At 37.1% G+C, this 12,291-nt stretch overlaps 1 protein-coding gene across 1 annotated transcript in view; it reads right to left on the bottom strand.

Annotated features, from left to right (window-relative positions):
• Window positions 1–12,291, bottom strand: part of LOC108253356 — a 56,385-nt gene that overhangs the window by 25,104 nt on the left and 18,990 nt on the right. Inside the window, exon 2 of the mRNA XM_017447187.2 lies at window positions 5,482–5,680. Within this exon, the coding sequence (XP_017302676.2) occupies window positions 5,482–5,531 (50 nt within the window). The 5' untranslated portion in view covers window positions 5,532–5,680. The remainder of the gene's footprint in view (window positions 1–5,481; window positions 5,681–12,291) is intronic.

Raw genomic sequence — 12,291 nt, forward strand, 5'->3', positions numbered from 1 at the left:
CATAATGGTCATTGTCTTTCAATTTGTATGAATGCCGTAGAAATATATGAGTATGCAATGTGGTACACAAGGAAATTGGTGGAGATGTCCATTTTGCTGCTCATTATTATTTGTTCTTACAATTTGTATGAATGCCGTGAAAATATCTGAGTATGCAATAGGCTACACAAAGAAAATTGGTGGAGATGTCCATTTTACTTTAGTAATGGTCTGACATCGTCAGTCTTTAGAGCCATATTACGTGTGAGTTTGAAGTTGCTAGGGCCTGAATCCAACCCTATCACAACATAATTCCTCGCCTGATAAACCTCTAAACCAGAGAAGTAGGAGGCAATATATTAATAAAAAAAAATATGACGTCAAATTTAGTTTTGTTATTTTCAAAACACATTTCATATTTTTATTCCTACCGAAAAAAAAGAGAAAAGAAAAACGAGAGGAGAGCACATCGAAGGAAATGAAAACCTAATTTTTTTTTCTTTCTCCTTCTCCCATTCTCCTGTACATAAATATAAATTTGGAAAAACGCCAAAACATGACTGGAAATTGAGGAAGGGAGGTAAATTTAGAAATCAAAATGAGGTTGAAAAACCTTATAACTATCTATGAAAACATGAACAGACGTCCAGAAATGTAAGGAATTTGGTATGAGGAAATATTTTCATGTTCTCTTTTCTTTCCCCATTTAAAAGACAGTTGGCCCACTGAGTAATTTAGCTTTTGGTGAATCCTGCTGTCTAAAATTTTTCTCCTTAGCACCGATGTAAATAATGCCTTTGTAATGCAATCTCACCAGAATAAATTGATACGATCTATCAATCTCTTTTTTTCCTCGAGGGTTCTATCTTTCGCTTCTCAATTACTACATTTTCCTCGTGATCTTCCCCATTTCATTCCATTATAATTGCTTTCGTTGTTACGTCTCCCTTCTTTTTCTCTTTCTCTAATCTCACTTTCTCATTATTTCTCTGACCCTGCTCTCTCTCACTCTGTCTCTCTGGCCTAATTTCTTTCTTGTGTGTTAGAACTATTGAATTCAGATTTCGACGCGTGTGGTAGTGAGATAATTAGACATAAATAATACGTTAGACTTACTTTATCATGGACACTCGTTGCTATCTTGAAAGCCCAGAAGAGGTTAGGTAGAAGAACAGCCGCGGTGGACAGTAATAGTACACAGAAAAAAGACGGAATAATACGAAGAAGAATAATAAGTTATTATATCGTTTGCTCTCTCTTAGTAGGTATACTAGTATCAGGTGTGCGAGACGCCCGCCAGTATCATCACAGCACCACCACTAACGAAAACCACTACAGAAGGCAGAAAGTCGTAAATTCTCTCAAAAATACTACAAAAATACTCAAAAATACTCTCAAAAATACTGTTGTGAAAGTTTTGAAATCTATTTCGCCTTTTTATCTTCAGTGACTCATCAAATGTTTGCTCTTTTCACCGATATGTAGTGCTGGTGGGGAGTTAGGCCAGGTATTGTATAGCTAGACCGCATGTAGGTGAAGAGAGCAAGAATTTGATAATGGATGATGATTTGTTGATGAATCATCGAAAATAAAAAGGCAGCGCTTAAAATGGATTTCAAAACTTCGTGGACCCAGACTTGGGGTCTTTTTATAACGCGAAGTGGTTTTTGGGGGGATTTGTGAGGCAAAGTGGGGCGGATCATAAAAGATACATTTTTTCATTGGAGTTATCCCACATTATAACGAGCCCCAGGGGGCTCCAAGCAATAAATCCCATTTCCCTTCCAGTTTGAAAACACTGGAGATATATAAACCTAAAAAATTAAATTAAACTTCCAATCTGAGAGGGGATTATCTGATAAGAGCACGATTGAAGATGTTTTATTATTTCTTCTGTGTTGGAATTTCTAACATAGCCGAAAAGAATTAAAAATAATAATTATTGCTGGCCAGTGATTTAAATTTTCTAATTTTGTCATGGGGTTTAAAATTTTTAAACTTACCTACTTAAAATACGATAAAAAATGTTCCTTTAATTTATACAAACAAGCCAGCCTAGTTAGCTTAGTTGGTAGTGCGTCTGCCTTGTAAGCGCTAGGCCGCGGGTTCGATTCCCGCCCGGGGCGGATTAGAGAAAAGAAAAACGAGAGGAGAGCACATCGAAGGAAATGAAAACCTAATTTTTTTTCTTTCTCCTTCTCCCATTCTCCTGTACATAAATATAAATTTGGAAAAACGCCAAAACATGACTGGAAATTGAGGAAGGGAATGAGAACTAAAGGGAGAGGTAAAGAAAAGCGGGAGGAGACAGGCTCGTAAGTTAGATACGTTAGCGAAAGAAATGTTCAGGTCAGTTTTGTGTTCACTTTGGTTCGAAGAATTTATTTTCCTCCACTTGAAAGACTCAACCATAGGTAACCGAAGACTGAAAACAATATTACCCATGAAAAATTCATCAGCTAGATTACGAAATAAGCCCGGAGAACTGGTGAACCTAGGATTTCCCGGGAAACCTAGACTATAGAAGTGAGACCATGTTTTCCATCTACATAAAGGATATTTTAGGTTTTACCGGGAAAATAACCGAAGAATGAAAACAATATTACCCATGAAAAATTCATCTAGATTACGAAATGAGCCCGGAGAACTGGCAAACCTAGGATTTCCCGGGAAACCTAGACTATAGAAGTGAGACCATGTTTTCCATCTACATAAAGGATATTTTAGGTTTTACCGGGAAATCCTAGAACCCGCTCTCCGGGATTATCCCGTAACATATCCATCACCTACAACCTACAAGTAATGGGACAAGCATGGATGAATACAAATCAAATCATGGTATCTTTGTGGTAAAGCAGAGAGCTTTCTCACAATTTTGTGGGTATCACAGTATTACAAGTCTTTTCATTTACTCAATCTTGAATACAAATTAAATCATGGTATCTTTGTGGTAAAGCAGAGAGCTTTCTCACAATTTTGTGGGTATCACAGTATTACAAGTCTTTTCATTTACTCAATCTTGGTAAGAGCATAATCCTATTAGACGGGATTTTCGAGAGAAAGAGAGAGCAGAAAGAGCAGAACGACGTAAAACGAGAGAGAGAGGAAGAGAGCGAGAGAGAGAGAGAGGGGGGGAAAGGGGGGGTACAAAAAATAAAGCTGATTTAAAGAAAATAAACTGGGTACATCCCCCTCCTTCCCCATCCATTCCATCCCAGGGTTTCCTAAATAGAAATTGCTGAAAGTTTCATGAAATTTGATCCGGGTGGCAAAGTCGTCAGGGTGAATAATTTATTAACTTTGAACTTCTCACAGACACATTATGCTGAGACTTGCTCCTGTCGTGGTGAAACGCTTTGCGTATATCTATTGTAAGGCTCTTTACTTTCTGTTACACTATGGAGGTATGGGCAATCTACTAGAATATATAAGTGTAACGGAATGAGAAAGTATATTAGAATCGGTCCAAATTTTCTAAATCGCAAAATAGTCGAAAACATCGCTGTACGACACTAAGTGAGACTTAGTTCTGACCTGTCAGCATTTCCTAGCAAGATACCCAGTACAGATGGTATAATGGCATTTCTAGCAAAGGCCTTTTGAGTAAACGTTCAGATTCATGTTCCATATACATACATACCATTGTTGTGAACTACTTTTGAAAATCTCGAGTGAAATGGAAAGAGGGCGGGAGAGAGAAAAAGAACAAAGAAATATAAAAAGAACAGCATGGGAGGAAGAAAGAGCTGGAGAGAAAGAGGAGAACAACCTGGGCCTAAACGTTCAGATTCATGTTCCATATACATACCATTGTTGTGAACTACTTTTGAAAATCTCGAGTGAAATGGAAAGAGAGCGGGAGAGAGAAAAAGAACAAAGAAATATAAAAAGAACAGCATGGGAGGAAGAAAGAGCTGGAGAGAAAGAGGAGAACAACCTGGGCCCGTCCCTCCGGGAATTTTTTAGCCCGTAATTTATTCGATCGTGATTAAAGAAAATCAGTACATGTGTACCTACCTAATTTGTTTAATATTCAGTTTATTTTTATTATTGATTTGATTTTACTTTCATGTAATGATTTAAAATCAAGACTAGAGCCCGTTCTCCCTTTATTCCTTTTTAATATTTAAGTCATCCATCCATTTATTGGCCTTGCTTGGCGTAGCCTAACATAGGTGACGCTAAAACCGGTCTTAAATTAACGACTGAAGTGTTATCTGAAACTTTCTCGCTTTGAGTTCATAGGTCGTCGCGACAAATTTCAAGATCAGAGCTCATTTGTGTGAGAAAATGTGAAAAAAAAATCCCCCAAAAACCAGTTTTGGTTTTTTGGCTTTATGGTTTTCTGGAAAAAAAATTGCACCACCATTTTCGTGTTCCTGGTAAAAAGACCTTTAATTTGATATATAGGTCGACCAGGTTTGGATAAGTCCTTCTATGGGGACAGAGTGACAGACAGACTGACAGACAGACACCGAAGCGAATACCTACAATAGCCCGTCCACCATACATTTTGTTATTACTATCGTAATAATAAAGGAAGGACGGGCTAAAAAGTGGGTCAATGCAAGGTCTAAGCTCTAAGGGAAAGCCGAAGCAAATACCTACAATAGCCCGTCCACTATACTTTTTGTTATTACTATCGTAATAATAAAGGAAGGACGGGCTAAAAAGTGGGTCAATGCAAGGTCTAAGCTCTAAGGGAAAGAAAAAGGAAAAGCAAAGGACGGAGGAAGAAAACCGAAAATATCTTAAATTTTGGAGAAACATGAGAAGGAAGGGGAAGAGGGAGAAATTGAGGGAGATATGGAACGGAGATTAAGTGTCTTTTTTTATATTTTATACTCAAAATATGTCAAATGCAAATAACACAGCAACTAAATGTGTAAAGCGTTCTCATTTATCATTTCTCTCTCATCTCACTCCTTCTTTTCCTCTCTTCCTCTCGTCTCCTTTTCTTTCCTCTTCTTCATCATTATCATTTTTTTTCTCCTCTTCATTTTTCTTCAGACACAGTTTTCTCTATTCTGTCTCTCTACTGCTATGAGAGACATAATTTGAAAATAAGCACAGGAAATGGCAAGGAGACATGGAGAAAGAGAGGTAGGAACTTCAAAAGGCTGAACTCGTCATCATTATGATGTACCTCCATACCTAACCTACTTGAATACTGTCAGCAGTTTGCTAACATTATTCATTTGGATAGGTCAGTATAGTGGTGTTTTCAAGATCTACATAGATGTAGAGTTGATATTGGTAGGCTTGAACGTGTGCAAGGCAAGAAACGAATGCGCGAACGGGGGAGCTAAAAGCGACTGGATTGGAACACATCACATGCCTTCAGCCACACTCTATTTGATCAAGGGTCTAGGTCTAGGTTTACCTTGTCCTTGGGATCAATTTAATTTGAAGAAATCTTCCTGATGAAAATTTTTAATGAAACAAAATGCTGAACTTTTATTGAAGAGGGACGTGTATTAAAACATAACTTAAAGATCTTACCTTAGAACTTGGCGTATGAACAGGACCCAGGCGAGGAAGATAAGTTGCATGGTTATTTGAGAGCATCATATATGTACATGGGTTGTAACTTATGTACAAATGTGTACACAAGTTGCATGACTAGGCGATAGCATCGTAACGGTGTACACAGGAGCATTGAAGTCAGAGATTGGAGGCGCGACCAATCCTTGGTGGCATCCTGGAAATCAGAAAAATAAGAACATAAATTTTCGAAAGGAAACAAATTTTCCAAAGAAAACCTATTGAATAGAGCAGGCGTTACATCGACAATCCCGCGATCGCGGTAGAGGATGCGCCCTTCGGCTTTAATTTTTTTGAGCCCGCGAAAATATGACTGCGTTGTCAGTTTTATGATTGACTGTGCTAGAAACTATTATTGTTGTTTATTTACTTTGGGTTCAGGTATGTTTCTTATTCCCTCGATAAAAGAACCAAATATCTCAAATTGCATAACTATGTCTTATCTTTTCTTACTCAGTCCTTTTCTTACTTCCCTCATTTTATATTGAAAATTTTGAAATAGAATGAATGCCCTTCACTTTTGTCTGGATTGATTGCGCCCGCGCCTTGAAAAGGTTGCCGACCCCTAGATTAGAGAAAACATGAAAAATACATGAAAACTTGCTCCTTACTTTTTGCTCTATTATTTGAAAGGTCCCTTTTACAATCCTATTAGGTATTAGATAGACACAATCCTACAAAACTGCACATTCAGCATCCGGTTATCGGGGAAAATAAAAATGCACATCTCCTTGTGCATAGCTTGGCAAAATTAAACTCCTAACTATTCGCGTTCGTGTCAATATTCCGTCCATTCCACTCTCTTGACATCTGAAAATTCGGACACAATCCTACAAAACTGCACATTCAGCATCCGGTTATCGGGGAAAATAAAAATGCACATCTCCTTGTGCATGTGCATAGCTTGGCAAAATTAAACTCCTAACTATTCGCGTTCGTGTCAATATTCCGTCCATTCCACTCTCTTGACATCTGAAAATTCTACTACACCACCAAGAATGTTCTTTATTTCTTAATATTGCCATTTTTTCTAATAAAAACAAAAAAGCTTCATCTCTGTGGCTCCGATGAGACGACGAATTCACGAATAGCGTTAAAAAAATGGCGGTATGGGTTCCCCTCAATCCCATTTTAAATAATGATTATACAATGAGATCTCCCTCAATAGAGTTTGTTAAACTTCATTTGAGGATAAAGGTCTCTGAAACTTGACATAAGCCATAGAGGTAAAGTTTTTCAAATAAAAAATCCTGACTTTACAAAAAAATAATAATTGAAAATAAATATGTTAATCTAAAATGTGATATTGATAGGTTATAGGGTTCCGTTTGCCTTTATCATCATTATTTAATCATATTATCCGCCATTAATTTCAAACGTGAGAACGTACCGCGCAACTATTGAGAGATGTGTGGAGAAAGATAATGCACTTTTCCTAACAAAATGGGAAATGAAAAATGCTTCCCGGGAAAACAAATGCGCCATTATGATTTTATTTATTATAATGTTGGTATAGTAACTAAAATACGAGTTAGAGAAGCAAGTCGATTATAACTGTTATTATTATTACTCCAAGACGATGTAATAAACTGCACTGGATTTCATTTTGTTTGTTTCCGTTGAGAAGTTAGAGATAAACTCGGAATGACCCCCCCCCAGAAAATCGGTACGAGAATGAGTGTATTTTCCTTTCAGCAGTTTCAGAAATGGAACCGATTTACACAAGCTAGACCTTCGGTGGTTGGAAATGCGCCATCTTGGATTTCCAATGGTTTAGTACAGGCTCTACCAGGCCACCTAGTGGTTGAACTAATTTAGTTAGAACTAGATTTTTTTTTTTTTTTGTTAAAAAAAAGGTTGCGAAGTGTAAATATATTATTGGAATTAGCTTAGGGCGGGTCTGAAAGTTACACGAGTACTCGCGGGTGAGCTCACATGCAATTTTCCTCGGGAAAATTCGAGTTTTCCTTGAAATTTTCTGTTGTGAACGACCCTGACTAAAACATAATGAATGTGGCGACATGATCGTTTCATAACCTATAAGCTATGTGGAAATAATAATAATAATTACGACGCGACGTCCGTCGAGTCGTTATAGAAACGAATTGACGTTGCGTCGGGACAGTTTTAGTGGGGACAAATAATAATAATAGTAATAATAATAATAATAATAATAATAATAATAATAATGACCTTGGGTGAGAATATCAAAAAATTGGAGGGCGACATATCACTTCACAAGATTCAGGATATTGCTCTGTGCGGAAGTGCCCAAATCCTGAGGAAGACCATCTACTAGAAGCAAGAAGAAACCTGGCCTGAGGATTCTGGTTGAATCTTGGCCAGATTTTATTGATCCCGACAGTATATGTTTTATTGTTGTGTTGAAGTTGAAAATAATAATAATCAGAGTTGTTCATACCAAAAGTAACCGTTTCACACTCTTTCAGAATTTTAGGAATGCGGGGACATTTGCTCCGTTTTCTTTGAAAAATATTATGCACCTTTGAAAAAAATACATAAGTAGGTGCATTAATGAATTACGAGTTTGTTTGTGCCAAAACAAATAACCTCCTCGCACCGCCCCGCCCCCAATCCTCCGTTTTATTACTATTTCAGCAGTCATTAAGGGTTTTGCATTGTTTGTGACTTCAACGGATGCAACATAAATTTAATAAAACAAACGACGAAATTGGAAAGTGGGTCAGTTTTGAAAATGATAATAATAACAAATATAATAATGATGATGGTAATAATAATGATAATGTTTCACAGTGATGGAGGGAGGGAGAGAGAGGAAGTCTGGATGTGTAGGAAAGTGTGGAAGAGAAAGGGCTGAAGAAGAACTGGTAAAGTTTGATCTCTGTTCAAGATACAATACTGCAAGGAACTGGAACCATTATTATGTTAAACTTGTAACATAGTCTGTATATGACGTGTACGTCTGACAAAAATTTTCCATGTTGTGAGTACTATACAGTATATCTCGAGAGTCTATATCTATAGCGTATCTCACTTTCGGGTCTTCTAGTTTTTAAGCTTCTCGAGAAACTACTCTGAGTGAATTACCAATAAGTGCCATTTCCGGGGTCTAACCTTTTTTTGATGTCATCATCGGACGGGTCATAGACCTTTTCCAATCCTATAGGATCAATCAAAATTCGAAAATTTCTAGACGTTCAAAAGATAAATTTGATACCGTACAGGACTTCTGAGACATACTGTAGCTCCTTCCATGTTGGTAAAGTCTTCTTGCTTGTACTTATGTATGTAGCTATATCTTCGTAAATCTTCATGTTGTGTTGTATGACTAAACGGATTTTGCATTGTTTGTTTTGTTCTTTGTTGCTCATTCTATTGTGCAAAGTCTGTTCAAAACCTCAGAGAACGTTCCGAGAAAAAAATGAGAGCGTTTATAAAATTTCTTTCCTCCTCAAACTGTAGCTCCTTCCATGTTGGTAAAGTCTTCTTGCTTGTACTTATGTATGTAGCTATATCTTCGTAAATCTTCATGTTGTGTTGTATAATATAACTTATATTCTTAACTAAGTTCCTGCTCCTACTTGAATGCTCACACATGTTAAAACAGAAAACAGTCTAAACTTTCGAAAAGTCTGAACTCACATTGATGGGTCACACGGAATTATTATTATGATAACTACGGAGCTCTACCTACCTAAGCTTAAAACTGAAGAGATTACCCAATACAAAGAATCTAATTTATTTCATAATTACCGTATACATAGGTACATACTTTCCTCCTCAAAGACTTTTCACTGCTGTGTAGCATATGGATAGAAACGAAGTCACGAGTGTACTTTATGAAACCATCCAAAGTGTATCTAGAACAAAGCTATCACATGCTTACTCGTAATCCCTACTCGGTCCCTGATCACTCCTTTTGTTATTGAACACAATCGGGCTTTTCACCTTTTCGTGTTATATCATTTACCAATGAATTGCGTAGCTATCGGGCCTTTTAGAAGGCCCTTTTATGAGTGGATTCTGCATATCTCTAAATCACTAGGTTATTTCGTTGCAAACAATGTTGTTTTAAACAGCCACTAATCTGAATTACCTACCAATATTTTGTAAATGAACACTATAGGTAAGTTTGTCACATCCACTAACATATTACATATTTTAATGAATTGCGTAGTTATCGGGCCTTTTAGACTCCCGTAATCCCCTTTTCTGAGTGGATTCTGCATATCTCTAAATCACTAGGTTATTTCGTTGCAAACAATGTTGTTTTAAGCAGCCACTAATCTGAATTACCTACCAATATTTTGTAAATGAACACTATAGGTAAGTTTGTCACATCCACTAACATATTACATGTATTTTATTACCTCTATTATGTCCTCTGATTCGTAAATAATATGTATTGTAGTTGTGTCACATCCACCAATATCTAGTAAGCAGATACCCATAATCCATTACATCTTTTACTCTGAAATCTACCTACCTAGTCTTTTCTTAATAAACTTAATGCTGTTCGTATCACTTTGAGGGACAGAAGACGTTTTAATACTTGAAAGTGAATGATGCCAGGACTTACCACTTGGCGATTATGTTCGCGGATTTGGCGATTTTGTTCGCGGATTTGGCGATTATGTTCGCGGATTTGGCGATTTTGTTCTTACCGTATACATAGGTACATACTCGAATACTCGTGCATATGTACAAAGCCATTTTCAATGTGAATTAATGAATCCTCATGTAGCATGAAGTAGGTGGATGGAGGAATATGCATGTCCTTTTCAAAGTAGGAAGAAGCAGGTACATACTCGAATACTCGTGCATATGTACAAAGCAATTTTCAATGTGAATTAATGAATCCTCATGTAGCATGAAGTAGGTGGATGGAGGAATATGCATGTCCTTTTCAAAGTAGGAAGAAGCATGAAATGGACACAAAAGGGTAAACATGCGGATTTATTGGAACCCTCCTACATTCAATGAAGTATAATGGATAAGGAAGGCAAAGGATTCTGGATTATTCTAGAAATCCATGATTGAGATTAAAAGTTTATGGAGAAAGACAGACAGTCCAGAGAGAGAGAGAGAGAGAGAGAGAGAGAGCATTACATGAGAGAAAAATAAATATAGGTACATACTCGTACAAAAAGTTTGTACATTAAAATAAAAATGAAAAAAAAAACTAATATTTCACAAATCATCACATCAAAAGCGTTGGGTAACCCATCAAAAGCCTCCTAGGTAGGTACTTCCAGGGCCTTATCCCGGATTTCATTGAGGGGGAAGGGCAAGAGTCCAAACAGTGATGTATTGGGGGGTGGATGGTCCTAAATTTCCAAGTCCACCCTATAGAAAAGCAGCAAAAGAAGCCCGAGGGGGGGGGGACCATTATATACGACCCTGGGTACTTCTATTTTCCATACCTACCTGTAATACATAGATCAGCCGAATTCAAAATTATTCGGTGATTATTTCTCTGTCGCAAATCGGAGATTGTCACACGTACATCTGATGTTGACGCACATTAATAACAATAGCAAAAAATTTATATATTCTGACATAAACAGGAGCCATGAACCGTACTCTCGCGGGTTGTATATCATTTTCTCTCTTCTTTTTTTACTGATGAAGAAAAAAAGAACAAGGGAGGGAGAGAGCTGAGAAACAGATTATGCTGCAATTTATAATTGAAATACAAAGCACACTCATCATCGTAGTATAAAACAGTACAAGTAGTATACCTGTGTATGTAGCAGTCAGAATAATATACGGGTTGGGAAAAAATTCAGTCCCCCGTAAAAAAGGGGCTTTGAAAGTAGTGGAGTGAAAGGATGGAAGGTAATTTTTTAGACCAATAACAACTTGCCAAGTATTGCTGTGGTCAAGGCCACGGACCAATGATTCAGTAAATTACAGAATTCACTCAGAGGATTAACAGTTACAATTCTTTTGTCGATTATTGTCGAATCGAAATCAGGGGCCGTACGGGGCTCCCAAGGCCTGATCGGAGCCTAAATCATAATTTCCAAAATCTCCTTTGTGTATTGCACATTTTGAAAACTTTAATAAAAATCGGATGAACATTTCAAAAGATATAGTGAAAACAAACAGAGAAACTAAATGCAAAATCGTCGAGTTGAATTCAAACTTGGACCTGAAACCGTTAAATTTTGGGCTCAACAAATTTTAGGGGCACATTTTCCGAGTTCACTGAATCACAAATTTTAGACCCTGTATAGAAAATAACGACGGGTACTGGGTATGATTTGAGATTTCACTCTTGACCTACATATATAAATTTCCCGACATCAACGCTCTCTTCCCTTCTTCCCTCTTTCTCTCCGCTTTCACTCCTCTTTCTCTTCTTTTTACTCTCGTAACTCCTCTATCTCCAGGGCACATTTATTTCTCTCTATACTCTACAGCTCTACACCTATTGAATAGAGCAGGCGTTACATCGACAATCCCGCGATCGCGGTAGAGGATGCGCCCTTCGGCTTTAATTTTTTTGAGATTTTATTACCTCTATTATGTCCTCTGATTCATAAATAATATGTATTGTAGTTGTGTCACATCCACCAATATCTAGTAAGCAGATACCCATAATCCATTACATCTTTTACTCTGAAATCTACCTAGTCTTTTCTTAATAAACTTAATGCTGTTCGTATCACTTTGAGGGACAGAAGACGTTTTAATACTTGAAAGTGAATGATGCCATGATTAATTTGTTTTTGTGTTCATCTCGCCTTGTTCTATCTCTTCCTCTTTCTTTTGTGTTTGATT

This window comes from Diaphorina citri, unplaced genomic scaffold (assembly GCF_000475195.1).
Source record: "Diaphorina citri unplaced genomic scaffold, Diaci psyllid genome assembly version 1.1 scaffold53, whole genome shotgun sequence".
Lineage (NCBI taxonomy): Eukaryota > Metazoa > Arthropoda > Insecta > Hemiptera > Psyllidae > Diaphorina > Diaphorina citri.